The 19,263-nt window shown below is 45.6% G+C and overlaps 1 protein-coding gene across 3 annotated transcripts in view; it reads right to left on the bottom strand.

The window, feature by feature from the left end:
• Positions 1-2,208: 2,208 nt before the first annotated feature.
• The window catches only part of LOC309353961 (uncharacterized protein), a 122,191-nt gene continuing 105,136 nt past the window's right edge, over positions 2,209-19,263 (bottom strand). The window contains exons 7-13 of one of the 3 annotated variants that reach the window (XM_081883615.1): positions 11,857-12,116; positions 10,659-10,784; positions 10,348-10,489; positions 10,187-10,237; positions 8,327-8,381; positions 6,336-6,617; positions 4,033-4,456 (exon numbers count right to left, since the gene is read on the bottom strand). In XM_081883615.1, the coding sequence (XP_081739741.1) occupies positions 4,447-4,456; positions 6,336-6,617; positions 8,327-8,381; positions 10,187-10,237; positions 10,348-10,489; positions 10,659-10,784; positions 11,857-12,116 (926 nt within the window). In that variant the 3' untranslated portion in view covers positions 4,033-4,446. Of the gene's footprint in view, positions 3,955-4,032; positions 4,457-6,335; positions 6,618-8,326; positions 8,382-10,186; positions 10,324-10,347; positions 10,490-10,658; positions 10,785-11,856; positions 12,117-19,263 lie in introns of those variants that run through there. The other 2 variants (XM_081883614.1, XM_081883610.1) reach the window with 2 other exon arrangements.

Raw genomic sequence — 19,263 nt, forward strand, 5'->3', positions numbered from 1 at the left:
GGGAGCTCACTTGGATCGCAAGCCCAAGAGACTCAATGGTTCAGACCACAGTGCCACCCTACAAAGAAGAGATCACTGCCCATAACATGCAGTTCTTCAATGCTTAATCTTGCAATGGATCTGGCTCTGTTTACAATAACATGCTATCAGCAAACTTTATGATCTGGATTGATAGGCATGAAACTGAGGTTCAAAGAGCAGCTTCACATCCTCCTACAATGTAAGATCAAGGGGGGTGGAGTGACTGTGCTGTGAAGACAGGTTGCAACATTTGGGACTTTTTAGTTCAGGGAAAGGGCGAGTCAGAGCTGACATGATTGAAGTTCATACGGCATGGAGACAGTGGTTGGAGTAATGTTTTTCTCCCTCTCTCGTATCACGAGAACCTGGTAGCATCCAATGAAGGTGAGTGTGGAAGATTCAGGACTGAAAAATGAAATTACTTCTCCATGCAACGCAGAGTTAAACGATGGAACTTGCTCCCACAAGAGGCAGTGCTGGCTACCAACCTGGATGCCTTTAAAAGAGGGTTAGACAAATTAGTGGACCAGGGGCTGTTGTTGGCTGCTAGCCACAATGGCCACCCTCTGTCTCCAGTTGGAGGCAGCAATGATTCTGAATACCAGTTGCAGGAAACCACAGGAGGGAGGAGTTGTGAGCCCTCGTGCTCAAATCCTGCTTGCTGGTTCCTGACAGGCAACTGTTCGGCCACTGCGAGAGCAGGATGCTGGAGTATATGGGCCATTGGCCTGATCCAGCAAACTCTTCTAATGTTATTTTATGTCCTTTTGTAAACCTCTAAATTAACCATTATCTCTTTTCTCACTTGACTGTTGTAAGGACAAAGAAAGCAGAACCCTGAATCAAACTAACCATGACCTTTTGTGGCAACCACACAGGGTCCCGGGACGTTTAACGGCCACCACTGTGCTCGCTTCCCCACTGCCACCAACCAGTTACTCTCTGGTAAAACACTGAGTCCAGTCAGTTATTAAAAGTGAACAAAAAAAACAAAAACAAAACAAGTTTATTTTACAAACATTTACAAGTTTATGGTTTCTCAGATAATATTCCTGTCGGTATGTTAACTTTAGTTTCTTTACCGGCCTATACCTTCCTAATACCTTCTGACTGATTATCTCAACTGTTTGACTGACTCCTCTTAACAAATTCTCTCCCTCTCTCACACCAGGCTAGCCCAACCCACAGACTTATCTTCTCTGTCTCTTCTAACTCCAGACTGTCTTCTCAACAACTCTAACTCCTAAAAAAAACCCCTCTGTGCTTAAACCTTATACAGTTAACTCTGCCCCTTGGGTTCCCCTTGGTTAGTCATTTTACAATTAGTTAACCCTTTCCCTATGAACCCAGGATGATGTCACACATCTAGGAGGGCAAACGCCACACCTATATATTGCCAGGCCTGATTTGAACCTGCTTTGTCACTTCTACATATTCCAGGAACTAGCAACAAGCTCTCCCCCTCACCTTTCCTTTTTAACTTGCCTTTTTGGAATTTTGAGCATTTTGAGCGAGTTCTCTGGGCCGGCGCTCTCCCCAGTCTGTCTGAGGCAGCTGCCTCAAGCACCACTCTGGAAAGGGTGGCCTATTTGTATCTGGTGCTGTGCCCACTCCCTGCCCCCTTGCTTGTGGCGCTGTCGCCTCCTACTCCCTGGGACAGTTTCTTCAGGAATGCAGGAAAGCTGTCCCTCCTCGCCCACCATTTTCCTTCTCCATTTCGTCCCCCTTGATTTCCTGCTTTCTTTCTTCTCCCTCTGTTTTCCTACTCCATTTCACACCCTGCTTTCCTGCTTTCCCTCTCCCCCCATTACGATAACCAACCTACAATACTAATCTATTTTCCCCTGCTGCTCAAAGTTCACTCACTTTATTAAACGACAATTAATGTACCACCTGCTCTCTCGATGAGTGTTTTATCAAATGACCTCTCAGCGTTCCATGGACACTTTTAGACTTTTCCATGTAGGAGTCAGAAAATCATAGACTTGTAGAGTTGGAAGGGACCACAATGATCCTCTAGTCCAACTCCCTGCAATGCAGGAAGCTTTCACCCAAAGCGGGGCTCAATCCATGAGGCACAGAGGAGACTGTGGTGTCTTTATTATATTTGGTTTATTTACACATATATACAGCCTGAGCCTACTGTTCAAAGCATTACATTCCAATAGACCCAGAGGATTCCCCCCCCCCCCCGTCCACATCAGGCAAACCTATGGCCTTTGTTCATCTAACTCCCTCTGGCTCAGGGTGGGCTGCATCCAGAAGATTCTTTGCCTGGTTGGTGGCTTTCTTGATTGTCATCACCCTGCCTTTGTTTGCTTATGACTCGACCATTATCAGGCTGCCTCATGAGTAAGCTGTCTTGTGTTATTTCCAACACTTGCTAGATCCAGGGATTTAGGGGGTTGCTTAAATGCTAACCCTTTTCGGAATTCAGAGATTTAGGGGAGTCTGACCGCCCCCCTCAGCAAACTCATAACCATACATTGTGCTGCATCCATCGGCTTCCTTGAATGAGGCGCTTTGCTTACCATACACAAGAGAATTTTAGTGTGGAAGGCAGGCCTGGATATCTACTGCAAAAGTCCTCTAGAAGAATGCTATAACCAGGACTGCCAGTTATAGGACTGCCAGTTATAGCACACACACTGCCTTTCTCTTTGTCTTACTGAGTCGTTTTTAGGAAGTACTTAAATAATAATAATAATAATATATTTATATCCTGCCCATCTGGCTGGGTTTCCCAACAGAATTAAAAGCATAATAAAACATCAAACATTAAAAACCTCCCTATATGCCTTCAGATATCTTCTAAAAGTCAGATAGTTGTTTATTTCCTTGACATCTGATAGAAGGGCATTCCACAGGACGGGTGCCACTACCGAAAAGGCCCTCTGCCTGGTTCCCTGCAACCTCACTTCTCGTAGGGAGGGAACTACCAGAAGGCCCTCAGAGCTGGATCTCAGTGTTTGGGCTGAGCGATGGGGGTGGAGATGCTCCTTTAGGTATAACACATACTTAACACATAGAGCGAGTCTTTAAACTGTACAGCTTAGCACCAGCACATAGCCAAACAGGATCAGGTCCAAAAAGAGTGTGAGAATTTGCAGGGCTGATTTTTCTTTAGAAAAACAGCAAATTTTAAATGTTGTTAACAAAACAAACAAAAAACAAACCATCCCATGAGCTAACTTTCTGAAATTTGGCAGTTAATTCCCTCTGGAGGGACTACCATTTGTCCAAATTACATGCACCTATGGGAAAAAACAATAAGTTATGGCCATTTTGGTTCCCTCATTCTGAGTGAATGAGAATACTGATGATTCAAATATCTAGGTTGTGATTCAGATCCAGGGTCCTGATTGGTTCATATTGGGTCTCGGTTGCGCCTAATCAGGACCAGATCCCAAACTGATTGTACAATGCTTGCATCTGCATTTCCTGATAGTAAACACCACTCCCACCAATGCAGTCCATTGGACCAGCTGCTTCCAGTGCCCCTTGATGAAAAGTGGCACTGATGCAACACGCTGGCTGGGGCTGATGGGAGTTGTAGTTTGGAACGTCTGGAGTGCAAGAGGTCAGCCAAAGCTGAAACTCTTCTATCAGTATGCATTTTCCTGGACAGCTGGAAACTGTAGTTTCATTGGAAGTTTGGGGTTTTTTAGGGAGATAATTGTTAGCAGCTAACTAGACTACAATTCCCAGGATTCTCTGGGGGAAGCCAATGCATTATAAAACTGGCAAATGTTTATAGTACTGAAGTGTTGTAGAGGATTCTGGGTGGCAGCCATGGCTGGGCTGAGATCAAACAATTTGACTTCCAGATATTTTTGGAGATTGTCAGGATCAGATAAAGCAGGAAAGGGATCACCATTGTTCCCTGAGGAGGGCTGATAAAACGCAGAGGTTTTAACAAAGAACGGCTAGTTCCTAGGAGAGAGAGGGAGAGAATTAATAAGTTTATATGGAAGCGTAACACTTTTTAAAAAATCATTTTTATTGATTTTCCAATAAAAACAGCCAATCAACATATCCACATCATTATCCAATTAAAAACAATAAACTAAAATAAAAAAGACCAATTTGCAGTCCAAATTGCTAATTATTAATTTTTCTGGGCTCCCCATAGTCTGGACTTCTGAAGAATATCTCAAAATCTTCGTTCCTGTCTCTTCTTGTTCTTTTCCTAATTTCCACATTCTGATCTTAACACTTTACAGCCCAGGCTATGCGATTCTCAATCATGTCAAAAAATCATATATCCTTTCATCCATTGAATACAGCTTTATTTCTGAATATTTTTTTCCAACTGTCTATTTACCACCACAGCTTTTCCTGACTTCATTTCAATCTTCCAATCCAGGCTGTTGTCCAAGTTTATCATTTGAAGTTTAACGACGCAGCAACTCCCAAGTTGTTCAATCACTCCAATCTGGAGAAGGATATTTTATATAATAATCAAAAGACACTTGCAAAAATGTACAAACTACTTTTGAATTGGCTAAGAACGGAGGAGGATATCAAAGAAATTACAGTAAAATGGGAGAGGGACCTGGGACATACAATCAAAGCCAACATTTGGAATGAATTATGGACTAAAAATATATAATTCACGGCTTGTTTCCTTATAAGGGAAAATCTTATAAAAATGTACTATAGGTGGTACCTGACCCCTGTAAAACTTGCAAAAATAAATAAATCAAACAATAACAAGTGCTGGAGATGTAAGGAACAGATAGGAACATACTACCATATGTGGTGGTCCTGTCTAGAGATACAAAGATTTTGGAATATGATTTATGAAGCGATAAAGAGATTGATAAAAACTACATTTAGCAAGAAACCGGAAGAATTTTTACTAGGAATGGTTTCAGATAATATTCCCCAAAATAAAACCAAGCTATTTATGTATGCAACGTCAGCAGCAAGGGTTATAGTGGCAAAACACTGGAAAGATAAAAATACACCCACTAAAGAGGAATGGGTAGTTAAATTGTGCGAGTACTTGGAGCTCGCAAAGCTAACAGATGCAATACGAGATAAACCTTAAAAATTGGTGAAACAAGAATGGGAATGTTTAAATAATTATTTAGGGGACAAGGGCTCAACAAGAAAGACCTGGTTATGTTTAGAATGATACCGCATAGAGAAATGTTCCCTGATACCAAGATGAGGGATTCCTTTGGAATGCAGATAGAGAGAATTGATAAGAATAATGATCTATTGTGAGCTTGACGGAAGTGTACAATAGATGAGCTTTCCTGTTTTGGCTCATCTTCCTTTTTCTCTCCCCCCCCCCCATTCTTCTTTTTTCTTTTCTTTTTTCTTTCCCATAGTTGCTTATGTTCTGTGCCATGTACTTTGATATTTTTTGTAGTTTTTTCATTATTATTATTAAGGAATTTTCTTTTGTAATTTTGGTTGTCTATATTTATATGTATTTGTTTAAAGCAAAATAAAAGTATCTAATAAAAATATTTTTTTAAAAAAAATCACTCCAATCCGGGCTGTTGTCCAAGCCTTTCTTTTGAGATTTAATGGTGCAGTACCTGGAAGTGTAACACTTAAATATGGTACTGCCAGGAGAAGAAAGGGAGGATTCACAGCAAGTGGCCTAGCCAGTCTCCAGACCTTAATCCCATCGAAAATCTATGGAGGGAGCTGAAGGTTCAAGTAGCTACACATCAGCCTTGAAATTTTGCTGACTTGGAGAGGATCTGCAAAGAGGAGTGGGACAAAATACCTCCTGAGATGTGTGCAAACCTGGTGGCCACCTACAAGAAACGTCTGACCTCTCTAATTGCCAACAAGGGTTTTGCCACCAAGTACTAAGTCATCTTTTGCAATGGGATCAAATACTTATTTCACTCATTATAATGCACATCAATCTCTGACTTTTGTCTTCTGGGTTTCTGGGGGTTTCCCTGTTGTTATTCTGTCTCTCACAGCTACAATAAACCTACCATTAAAATTATGGACTGGTAATTTCTTTGTCAGAGGGCAAACAGGCAAATTTAGCAGGGGATCAAATACTTTCCCCCCTCACTGTATATATATAAAAATACAAACTGCTTAGAGGTGTTTACAGCTAAAAGGTATGCAAATTCTGTTAAGTAAGTAAAATAAATGAAGAGCTGAAGGGCACTAGATTGGCTGGCCTTGATATAAGGCTTTCCTCCTTTCGCCCCCATGAAGAGATGTCCAGAATCAATCACCCCCACCTTACAGTGGGTGGGGCATCAGGGGCGACTGGCCCTCCATTTGCCTTCCCTCCCAGCGAGTTCCATGAGATGGCCCTCCTTCTTTCTTACCTCTTCCTGGTGATGCTGAGGAGCCTCTCTGCCTCATCCCTGCAGTTGATGGCATTGAGCACATCAACTGTCACCTGCACAGCATAATCCTCCATGTAGAAACCCAGCAGGAGTCGGCTCAGTTCCATGGCATTCGCTTTCTCCAGTGGCCCTTGGGGTATGTTGTCAAAGTGCTCTGCAATGGGGAGCTCACTGAGCTTGAACTTGAACCTGTTGAGATCATCCTCCCTCAGGTTCTCCAGGGTGAACACCAGGTGGTCTCTGATGGTCTTCTTCATCGCTCTGCATTGTCACCCCCAGAGGCAGGGAAAAACAGGCACAAAAATAGAGAAGATCAGCAAAGGGAGTTGGGAAGGAGCCACACCATCTGAAAGTGCCACCAACTTCCATAACTGGAATTGGCAATGAGGGAGCAGGCAGAGAATAGGTGTGGCCTGACATGCTCCTAAAGTAGCGATTCTCAACCTGTGGGTCCCCAGATGTTGTTGGACTACAACTCTCATCATCCCTGAGCTCTGGCCTTGCTAGCTAGGGGTGATGGGAATTGTAGTTCAACAACATCTGGGGACCCACAGGCTGAGAAAGGCTGTCCTAAAGTTTAGAGAGTCATCTTTGATCAGCCATGTGGACCAAGCATCACAATGCTGAGATCATAGCTAAACCTCCTCCTGCTCTTAAAGGTTAAAAGGCAACATCTGTCCACTTCAGGGTGTCCTGTGTGCTGTTTGAGAGAGCGTGTTTCATTCCATTTCAGTTAATGAACTGCTTCCTATGAAACTGCTGAATCTACTTTATAATATATAAAACCATTCCAGTTCCAATACTGCTGCCGACCGGGGGATAAAGATCTCCACCAGTTGAAAAAACAAGGTCTTCAAAAAGAGCATGGAGACAGTGCTTAACTGATGCGTAACAGCAGTGAGTTCCAAAGGGCAGCTGCTGCCAAAATAAAGACTCAGTTCAAAAACGGACCTCCTGAAGAGATGGTTCCAGCAGGAGCTTTCGTTCTGCAAAGTGTGCAGTAATCCCTGGGGTATAATAGGGGCAAATCCATCATTTTGGCATCCTGATTTCACACTGAGTATTATTATTATTTATTTATTTATTTATTTATTTATTTATTTATTTATTTATACCCCTCCCCAGGTTTCCCCAGCCACTCTAGGCAGCTCCCAACAGAACACTAAGAACAAAATAAAAATTCAAACCGTAAAAATTTCCCTAAACAGAGCTGCTTTCAGATGTCTTCTAAAAGTCAGATAGTTCTTTATTTCCTTGACATCTGATGGGAGGGCATTCCACAGGGCGGGCGCCACTACCGAGAGGGCACTCTGCCTGCTTCCCTGTGAAACTCATTTCTCACAGGGAGGGAACCGCTAGAAGGCCCTCAGCCTTGGACCTCAGTGTAGGGTTTTGTACGAGGAAGTGTTTGATTGTGCATGTGTAAAGTGGAGATTTATGTGACACTGAGTGTCTGAGGTGTGTGCCTTATGCCTGGTGAGCCTGCATGCTCCATAGGTGTGCTTCTGTGCAATGCATGTGCAGTATTTGTGTGTGTGATCTCTGTGTGTTGTGTGCACATACATTGGCCATGCCCACCAGTGGCCTGTGACCCTCAAAGAGGTATCTGACCATCCTCAGGCCAAAAAGATTAGCTGGCTCTATCTGAAAAAATTATGTCTCCCCCTCTTCCGCTGCCCCATTCCAAATTGTGCAACAGGCTAGGCTTATAATCTCTTGGCCATGGAATAAGAAAAAGCAGCCGTGTCTCTCTTCCCTGGAGGGAACCTTCTATGCAACTGATAGGTAGAGTGACCCAATTTAGCTTCTGTTAAATTTGCATGTTTGTATGTTTCTGCCCCTCCAGAGATTGCAGTGCAGCCAAAGCATAAACAGCACCACCCCTTCAATATCTGCTGCCTGTCTGTGGCAGCTGCTTCATTGTCCCTAATAGCAGGACTGGCCTTTCATGAGGAACAGTTAAGCCCTACCTGCTTTCCACACTGTGTCCTGATGCAGCATGGGACAGAGTGCAGCAACAAGCACCTGGAAAAACGAGAGAGAAGGTGTGTTTATGAAACTTGCAGGGACTATGGGAAAATCATAATCACTGGACATGAACCCAGGATTTTCAAATCTCTCCAGCATTTTGCATCATGAACAAGTGTGTTGAGTTCACTACCAACAAGCAAATGGGAACAGGGAAAGAAAGCCAGGAAAGTCGTAGCATTCCCAGTGTGTTCAATTTGCAAGGTTGCTGTCTTGACAATTTCTGGGCTGGACTGAATTATTTCTTTTTAAGAAAAATCCCAGAAAAAGTGTGCCTGGCATAGAAGCAAACCCTCTACTTAGAAAAATGTGATTGATGCTGTGTGGAGTGATAGTGAGGGTGTTGGGAGTTGTTAGGAGATGCTTAACAAATTACAGTTCCCAGGATTCCACACCACTGTTGAAATGGTGTAAGAGGGCTTTTTAAAAAAAGTATGGTGTGGGGATGCAAGCCAACTATGGCTGGCTGTGCTGGCTGTTGACTCCCAATCTATCATGGCAGAGGTTTCCTGGCCGAAACTATGACTAATCAAATAAGACAGTCCTAATATTCTATGAAATGCATTTCTTAAGGAACTCTCTGTCCCCAGTACTGGAATTATGAATAGACGATAAACCTTTGTGAATAGTAGTTAAGGAAAGGGTTCTCTGGTTCAGGGGGTCATGCATATCTGGGGAATATAGCACATTCCCCATTCTCACCAGAATGATGCCCCATCTTGATAGGAGTCTGAATGCACTCACACCTCACATAATAAATACTTCATTCATTTTTATCTGAAGTCTCACATCTCTAATCATGTCTTATTAATCATGTCATACTCATTTCTATCTTCTCTCATTTTAAAACCCAAGAAGAATCAATTGTTCTTAATAGTGCCATGAGCTTTCCTTTCTTCTGCGGGGAGAGTTCATACCACTGACTACCCAGCTTTTAAATCCATGAAAACTTTACCCACAAGGCCTGTGCCCTGGAATAAGGCCCCTTTTAAGGACTTTGTGCTACAAATGTTACTTATTTATACCTTGCACTCAGCACTCCTATACAGCTGCAAATAAAACATTTTATGAGTGTTGTTAAGTGCAATATATAAATGTGACACTAGATGGTGAAAGAGAGCTATGGAAAATTCAATGTAGATTTCAAAACGTTTTTAAAAAAGCATTTTCACAGTGTTTTTTATATCTATGTAGATTTTACCTTATATTGCCACTTCATGACACAAATTCTCCAGCTGGCTCACAAGGAAAAGCAAAGCAACAAACACACACATTAACATGCAGTTAGAAAACCAATTAAACCAATTTAAAAGTGACAATTTAACAATTGACATTCAGCTGAAAACTGAGAAGTCCAGGCTGTAAAACATACAGGGAGAAATTAAATGTCACCCTCTTGCCAGACAGAGCTATCCCTCCCCAACAACCAAGTACACACCCCGCACCCTTTCCGGCTATTCTGGGGGTTCTCCTTGATCTTCCAAAGTGCATTTTAGGGTAGTGGCATGTGAAGGGAGAAAAGCCCAATTGCAGTATCATGAGCATTTGCACTAGATTCTGTTAGCACACTGGGTGTGCTGAATCCAAGCCAAAGCTGTTTCTACAAAATTTAGCTGCATTGAAAGACCTTCATCTGGCACCAAAGGAGACTATAAAGCAATGGGGAACCTGCACCGGAAGGCGATTCCCTAACATTACAAAAGTGACTTATCTATGGTACTGTATCACCAGCCACTCTGTGCTGCCATTGGGAGGAAGGTGGGATTTAACTACGAGGAAGTAAGTAATTAAAATCTGCAGACCTTGCTCTGAGCTTGAAGGAGAAGACGTCATCTCAGGGGACTTTAACTCTTCTGAAAGAGAACAGGAAAGAGGCAGTCAAAGAGGGAATGTGACTGGGATGTCCTTTATCACTCTGCCTCCCAAATTATGGTCCAACCTTCTGATCTTCATCAAAACTCACCTTGTGTCACAAAGGCCTCCCAAATGAGTTCATTCTTGCGCTTCTCCATCACAATGAAGTTGAACATGTCTTGCATTTGCTGAGCAGACAGTTCCACATACTGCTGCAGCTTGTCAGCATCCAGGTATTGAAACTCCACTTCCTGTGGGGAAGCATGAAACCTCCTTATGTGCAAACAAGGCTTAGCCCAATCGACCAGTCCAAGGGAGTCAAATTAAAGCGTGATGAGGGATCCTGGTGGAGTTCCCCTGTTCTCATACTTCACAGCCATGACTGCCCTAGCAAAGCCTTTCATCATCTTTGTGTCTCACCTTGGGACAGACTCTGACATCATTTGTCTCCACAAAGAAGTGGCAGCCAATCGTCAGAGGCCTCAGAGTCCAGGGGGGTTTGTCTATTCTTCGTGAAGGGCATTGTGCTTCATGCTCATGAACCGCCTAGGAAAGGCAAAGGTCACTTTTGAGATATGCAAGAAAGGTAACCAACTTCTGGAATACTGGATCCCTACCCGTTTCTTGGCTTTGTTGCAGCATGGGGAAGCTGCTACCTTCCAGATGTCATTGGATTCCTATCAGCCACAGCCAGTGTGGGTCAGGAACGATGGGTTTTGTAGTCCAAGAGCATCTGCAGAGACACAGATTCTCCACATTCAATATAAAGAAAACTAAATCTCATCAGAAACCAAAATATGGACAGGCAATTTTCAGACTGCATGGGGAGCAGTTTCTCTCATGTGCCAGCCTTGCACACCAGAAAAAATGTTATTGCAGAAAGCTTATAACTACTAAACGAATTTGCACATCACTAAATGCATTTACTTTGAAGGTAGTGCCACTGATTTCAGAGAAGGCTGAGTGTACTTAGAACTATAGAATAAACATATTTTGTTCGCACGATTGACTAACCATGCTGTCTATGGAACCAAGCAGGGCATTTGGAAAGGAGGTTCCCCAGCAAATGAAAAATTACAGGTGACTGCACTATGGGGCCAGTCTGGGATCCTGGGGAAAGCCAAGAAAGAAGCCACAGTGGGGAGAGACATGATTGACTAAGGGTTATAGTAAAGAAAAGAATATTGTAGAGCTGCGGAAAGCTCAGAAAAGGGCACTGATATGCGAAACTGGCCCTGTTACAAATGGCACATACTGTAATACCTATTCGGATTTGCAAGAAATAAATACATGTTAGAGTGACAGTGCTTAAACTCTGGAACCATTGACGTCAGGCTGGTTTCTTACACTGTTGGAAAGCTCACTTTTAAAAACCACTACTGGTGGCAACCAAAATAACTCAGTTGGAGAGCAACTGCTAATCTTCTCTCCAGCAGCAAGTTGATGTTGGCTAGCTGTTTGGTAAATTAGCTCAAGCCCAACAACGGGAGATACAGTTCATGAACCATGTCACACTCTGCTGCATAATTTTGCATAGCTACTCTGTCAGGCTTACTATGGTCAGGCAAATGATCCAGGCCACCTAGAATACCAATCAGAGTTGGAGAATCCTGATTACCTTTCTCAGAGAAGAGTCATTGGGTAGGAGATACAGGTGGAATTTTGGTGAGCTGAATTGAAGCATTTGATAGAGCAGTGCCACAGTGTGGACCTTTATCTTTCGCTTAAAAAATGACCATGACGTTCTCAAAATGGCTCCACGGGGAGAGAAGTTTGGGTTTTCCAACACAACATGATACAGCCCCACTCTGTCTGGCTTCTCTAGACTCATCCCCCCTTCCACAAAATGTGCAACGTGGACTTGGGAATCACTTTTGCCTGGAAAGCAGCAGAAAGGAAAAACAAACAAATGTGTCACAAGTGGGAAACTGTTGACCGTCTGTCACCTGGTGTCAGTGAAGTCAACTATTTATTCAAAGAAAGAAGGCAGGCCTAGTGAGCACAGCAACTCATTCTGGTAGATCTAGCCCCCATGAGGCAGTTCCCTAAGGCTCCTTTCCCCCTGGGTCCTTCCCAAGCAATCTGAGACTCCGTCGCCATATCTGTATTTGCTTTGCTCTCTTCATACCTCTTTAGTGGCGCGAGGTGACATTTTCTGTAGGTAACAGTTATGGTGTAGGCACCAGCTTGTGAAGGCGATTTGGGGGGTGGGGTGAAAACATTGTGATGTTGCATACATGAGTATAGCACCTCCCTCCCTAAGCCAGGCAGAAGCTTCCTGGGCTTTGGGAAGGGGCACCAGGTCTCCGAAAGGATGCTGAAGCCCTGCTGCCTTCTTCCCAATGTTAGGCGGGCTTTGAGAAGGGGACGGGAAGGCTCTTGCACCCATCAGTGTAATGTGCCTCTCTCCCTAAGGCAGGCAGAAGCTTCACAGGCTTTGAGAAGCAGGTGCCAGGAGAACACTTAGGAAACTAGCCTCTTCCCCCAAGTCCACTGACCACATGGCCACTGTACCTCTTCTGGTTCTGGGAGACCAGTGGGGAAGGGAGCTTGTCGCAGCAGGAAGGAGAGACTCCCCAGGCTTCTTCAGCAGCCTGCCTCCCATCTGTCTCCTGGCCCACCTCCTCTCCAGCCTCCACTTCTGCCTCCAATTCTGGACTGCTCACAGCCTCTCCCTGCTCAGTAAAGTACCGTATTTTTCACTTCATAAGACGCACTTTTTTCCTCCTAAAAAGTAAGTGGAAATGTCTGTGTGTTTTATGGAGCGAATGCCTATGGATGGCGGGGGGATCCTGCTCCAGTCGCGACCTGAGCCGGGGAGGAGGGAGAGAAGGAGAGCCCGCTCACTTTAAAGGAGCAAAGTCGGAGAGGAGAGGAGCTGCTTACATGGGTGTAAGCGGCTCCTGTCCAGTTGGCTGCTTTAAAGCGAGCATGCTCTCTTTCCCTCCTTCCTCCCTGGCTCAGCTTGCTGAAAAGCTCCTTCTCCACACACCCCACGCATGCTCCTTGACCCTTCAGTGTTTTTCCTTCCCGCACCACTTAAAATGTGGTGACAAAGCACAGATCCACATGGACCCTCAGGGTTTTTGCATTGGGTCACCCCAAATTCACCATCAGATCAGATCACATAGCATGTCCATGGCTACAGCCTGCACCCCAAAAAAATCACACACTCACTGTTGCCTGGGGCCAGTGGCGTAGCGTGGGTTGTCAGCACCCGGGGCAAGGTAAGTAATTTGCGCCCCCTAACCCGTGGATTTTAGCACTCGAGTGCGAGCGCCCCCCCAAGATGTTGCGCCCGGCCACCCTGCACCCCCACGCTACGCCACTGCTTCAGGCCCCCAATAAAACATTTGAGAGGGCCAGTCCCCCAGTTGATGGGCATTGCCAATGTGATCAACTATGCAGGGCGGGGTTTACGTGCCTCCCCCTCCCCCAAATATCATACTGTATTCACGTTGGCACCCCTGATGAACTCAGCGGGACTTACTTCTGCCCCGCAAGCCTTTGCACCTCCGCGTCTCCTTTCCTCTCTATATGTAAGAGGGTGAAGGTCAGGCTGGCAGCGCAAATAAGGGCCCCGCTGCTGAAGGCCTCGCCCGCCATGACCTCCTGGTCCACGGGCAGGGCAAGAAAGTGCCTTTTCCTTGGGCGGGGGGGAGTCTTAAATTTCAAACCATTATTATTATTATTATTATTATTATTATTATTATTATTATGATGATGAATATCTAATGTGCGTGGTTTCTCTAGGGCAGGGGTCTGCAACCTTTAAGACAAAAAGAGCCACTTGGACCCATTTCTGAAGAGAGAAAAAACTGGGAGCCGCAAAACAATTGCCACATTTAAAACAAATATATCTCCAGAGCTGCGATCTGACAGCGGACGGGAAGGTGACGTCAGGACACGCACCACCCCATGCGACGTCACAGCCAGTACAGCGCCCGCCACAGTGGGGAGTGTCGGGGCGCACAATGTGCCTCCTCCCCTCGCTAGTATCCGCCCTGGAGCCGCGGCAAAGGTGTAAAAGAGCCACGTTTATCATGTGGCTTGTCCTGGGTGAAAAGCTCTTTTTAAAAAATTAATTGCCAGCATGGGAAGGAGGCCCCATCTGTATTAAGAGCATAGCAGGAAGCAAAGGGTTAAACCTGCCCTAGCCCCTGCCATCATGCAATAGGAGAGTGTGTGCTGAAGATATCTCTGTTCCATATAGGACTCTTGAGCTTTGGTGGCACCTCAGGAGAAGCACATTTGGGAGAGGCCATGGATGGGGAATCTTATAATGAGATATCGATATAAGAGATCTTGAGAGCAGAAAAGATCACAAACAGGAGGAGAAATGCAGCGGGGAGGAAGTGACCTGGTGCATTGAACCAAGGGTGAACTGTACCAGAGGAGAGGATGGAGGCAAAACTGGAATGAGTTGGTTCTGCTTGCAATGGGTACAATGGGCACCAGCCGCTGTTGCCTCTAGGCGTATTTTCTCTTGCTTAAAAACACCTTATGGGGGATGCTACATTCTGTTCTTAGTTGCAGCGATGTCCATATATGACAAGAGTTGAAGCACTGTTTCCTGGGAGGTGTGAAGTCTAACAGCAGAGGAAACGGAAAGTAAGGGGAGGCGATGTGGCCTCAGCCTAAAATGAGTGACTGAGCGATGCAGTCAGCAGTTGTTCATGTTTAACGGCTCTTAAAAATAAACCTCCCTTGGACTTGTGGCTTAGTAAACAGGTGGGCAAGTGGGATCAGAGCCATGGTACAGAGGGGAGGGTGGTCACTTGACTGCTGTTTCTTTCACAGACTGACAGCACACACTCTCCTATTGCATGATGGCAGGGGCTAGGGCAGGTTTAACCCTTTGCTTCCTGCTATGCTCTTAATCCAGATGGGGCCTCCTTCCCATGCTGGCAATTAATTTTTTAAAAAGAGCTTTTCACCCAGGACAAGCCACATGATAAACGTGGCCCTAGAGAAACCACGCACATTAGATATTCGTAGTAATAATAATAATAATAATAATAATAATAATAATAATAATAATAATTTGAAATTTAAGACTCCCCCCCCAAGGAAAAGGCACTTTCTTGCCCTGCCCGTGGACCAGGAGGTCATGGCGGGCGAGGCCTTCAGCAGCGGGGCCCTTATTTGCGCTGCCAGCCTGACCTTCACCCTCTTACATATAGAGAGGAAAGGAGACATGGAGGTGCAAAGGCTTGCGGGGCAGAAGTAAGCCCCGCTGAGTTCATCAGGGGTGCCAACGTGAATACAGTATGATATGGGGGGGGAGGCACGTAAACCCCGCCCCGCATAGTTGATCACATTGGCAATGCCCATCAACTGGGGGACTGGCCCTCGCAAATGTTTTATTGGGGGTCTGAAGCAGTGGCGTAGCGTGGGGGTGCAGGGTGGCCGGGCGCAACATATTGGGGGGGGCGCTCGCACTCGAGTGCTAAAATCCACGGGTTAGGGGGCGCAAATTACTTGCCTTGCCCTGGGTGTTGACAACCCACGCTACGCCACTGAACCTGGGACCTTCTGCATGCAAAGCAGGTGTTCTGCCACTGAGCCATGGCTCTTCCCTGGTCATCCAGCTGGAAGTGCTGCCTGCAGAATGTCCTGCAAATAGCTTCCTCTAGGAAGAGGAGGAGGAATTTCCATGCTTTATGATGGTATAAAATGGTTTAGTGATGTTAAAATCTAGTGAAAAATCTTTTGGAGAATATTCTCAAGAATATTATCAATTAATTGGAATGTTAGAGAATTTTCATTTAAAATAGGAGAATATTCATTTTAATGCATTGAAAATGATATAATTTTGATGCATTGAAAATGATATCATTAATTAATATGCATGTTTATTCATGGGTAAACTTGTTCAGATGGCAACCAAAAACTATACAGATGCTTTTATTCAATGAGGCAATGCAGTGAATTCACGTTCTTTGATTTTTTTGCAGCAAACTTGAAATTGAAAAAACAATGTGAATGACTCGCGTTAATCACTAAACCTGCCAGTAACCGTATATTTACCATCGACTTGAATTCTAATAATGTTGTGTATGTGGAGAGAATCAGAACTTACAGGGTTAAGAAGTTCTGTGTGACGTCTCACATTCTGAGGTGTGGTTTAGTATACTGAGGGAGTGTTTCCTGTGACTCAGTGTTGTTCCGTTCAGCAACAGAGAGAGAAGCAAGATGTGCGCTTTGTCGCCAGGAGGAGATTTATGAGTTGTTTTTCTACACGAATAAAGACTTTTAGAAGATAAGGAAGACACCGTGCGTGCAGCCTGATTTATTACACACACACTGCAACAGTTTCTACGCTGTGCACACTCTGCTAAAGTAGCTGAGAGCAGACCGCTGGGAGCAGGGAAGCGTGAGGGCTCCATCTGCAAAGGCTACAACCCTCCATAGGTCATGGGTGGTCAGAAAACGCTTTGAAGCTGTTGCAAAGACGTGCCGGTGTGTGGGAGCCAGCTGAGGAAAAGCTGCAGAGAGTTTGGAGCTGTGCCTAACGTTTAAAGGCAAGCTGACGTCGTTGGAAGCCAGCGTTGGAAGCCAGCTTTGAGTCCTGCCTGGAGGGGCAGAGGATCTCGCTGGAGAGAAGCTGTTCTGCTGAACCGGGAGCTGGAGAGCTACTGTTTACGTGAGTACGCTGGGCCCCGGGGGAGAAGATGGCAGACAGCCATGAATCGTACGCAGTCCCATTTGAAAAATTGGACGGAAAGAACTGGGAGGAGTGGAGTAGGAAGCTGAAGGCCTGGCTGGTAGCCAAGGGTTTGTGGGAAGCAGTCCAACAGCTTCCATTACCCCCACCAGCAGCCGGTGCTGCAGCAGCAGACGTTGCAAACGCACACGCGTCGCAGAGAAAGAATCAAAAGGCCCTGGGAGCTATCGTGCTCAGTTTGGAGGGTTCTCAGCTGCCTTTGGGAGAAGGGCTTGAGACTGCTTATGAGGCCTACCGTGCACTGGAAAGAGTGCACCACAGAACAACAGCTGGGGCAAAGATACACACCACCAGACGCTTGTTTGAGATGAAGCTGCGTCCTGGGGACAGCATCAGGAAGCATGTAACTGAGATGCTTTCTGTGTTCAACCAGCTGAGGTTGTTGCAAGTTAACTTTTCTGAGGAACTGAAGGTTTATATCTTGCTCAGCTCTTTGGACAAGAGTTATGACAATCTGTGTCTAACTTTGGAGTCGATGGATCCGCAACAGCTGACGCTGGCGTATGTCACAGGCCGTTTGGGGGATGAAGAAGAACGGCGTATCAGAGAGGGCAAAGCTGGCTCGGGGGGCTCCTCCGGTTGCAGAGGGTCCAAGCCAGCAGAATGCACTGTTCAGGCTTTTTCCACTCGTCGTTGCTACATTTGCAATTCTCCTGACCATCTGCGTCGCAACTGCCCCCAGAGAGCAAGGGAGACAGGGCAGGATGTTTCCAAGGCCGTTTCCCATGGGAATCAGCCGGGTTTCCATGGCAACCAGTCCAGCAGGGGAGGCAGGCGTGCGAAGACGCAGAGACAACGTGGCTCAGAGGGGGTAGACGGCGCTTATCAGCTAACTGCATCCATGGCAGTTGTAAAGGACACCTGCAAAGGTCCCAAGGACGGCAGCGGGAAGTTTGTTGCTATGGCAGCTTTGGAGAACAGCTGCAGTGAGGGCAAAGTGTTGAGCTGGATAATTGACAGTACGGCCAGCAGGCATCTCATAACTGAGACACCTGGTGTCAAGATGTGGAACTGCAAACCTGTTTCAGTTGAGAAAACAGTTTGTTTAGCAAATGGGTTACAAAAGCCATTGTCTGAAGTTGGAAATGTTTATGTTTCTGTTTTGCAGGCACAGCTGGAAGTCTACTTGTCGCCTGGGATAAAACATTGTCTTTTATCTGTACCTTGTCTCTTACAGGAGGGGTATAAGGTTTGTTTTGAGAAGAATGTCTGCACAATTTCCAGAGGGGGGAAGCAACTAGTAAGTGTTAAGAAAAGTCAGAACAACCTCTTTGTTTTGGAAACACCTCTGGAGAGTGAAGAGAATGCTGAGAAAGCACAGGCACAGTGTGCAACTGTTCACACTCATGTTTCATGTGCTTGCGTGTGGCACAAGAGAATGTCACATGGTTCTTGTGAAGATATTCAGATGCTACCAGAGTGCACTAAAGGGTGCAAGGTAAAGGAATGTGGTAAACCCCTAAATTGCAGGGCTTGCAGGAAAGCCAAAGCCAAGGGATACAGCTATCCCAGGGTGGAGAGGGTAACCACCAAGCCTTTTGAGCTTGTGCACGCAGACCTTTTTGGTCCCATGCCAAAGCCAAGTCTGGGCAGGGCCAGGTATGTGCTGACGCTGTCAGATGATTTTACCCGGAACGCATGGGTATATCCGTTGAAATGGAAAGAGGATGCACCGCAACTGATCAAAGATTGGATTGCGGAGGTGGAACTACGGTTCTCCGCCAAGGTGCAGGGGTTCAGGAGTGACCGAGGTTCAGAGGTCACTGGGTCTGCCCTAAAGAGTTTCTTTCACCAGAGAGGGATACATCACAAGGTGACTTCTCCTCAGGAGAGGGGGGTGGCAGAGCTTAGGAGTAGAGCTCTGGTTCAAGCAGCACAGATTCAACTGAGTGACTCTGGTTTGCCTCAAAGCTTTTGGGCTGAATCGACGAAAGCTGCGAATTTTACGACGAACAGGTCCTACAATTCAGTGGTAGGTGAAACCCCGTATTTTGCACTCCACGGAGAGAAACCGCAGGTGCATTTCCTCCGGGTATTTGGTACGAAAGCCTTGGTGCCGGTACCAATGTCTCAGCAGAAGGAGGGTGGTCCAAAGGTCCAGGAAATGATCTTCTGTGGGTATGAACCTGCGACAAAGGGGTGGAGGTTTGCATATCCAGAAGGTGATCAGACCAAGCTTCTGATCAGTAAACATGCTGAGTTCTGTGAGCAGGATGGTTGGGCAAGGCGCAAAGTGAGTCCTGACATTCACTCAGATTATCTGTCTGATTCTGAGGAGGAGGGAGAGCCAGAGGCTGA

The sequence above is a fragment of the Podarcis melisellensis genome, assembly GCF_964234715.1.
Source record: "Podarcis melisellensis genome assembly, chromosome: 13".
In the NCBI taxonomy this organism is placed as follows: domain Eukaryota; kingdom Metazoa; phylum Chordata; class Lepidosauria; order Squamata; family Lacertidae; genus Podarcis; species Podarcis melisellensis.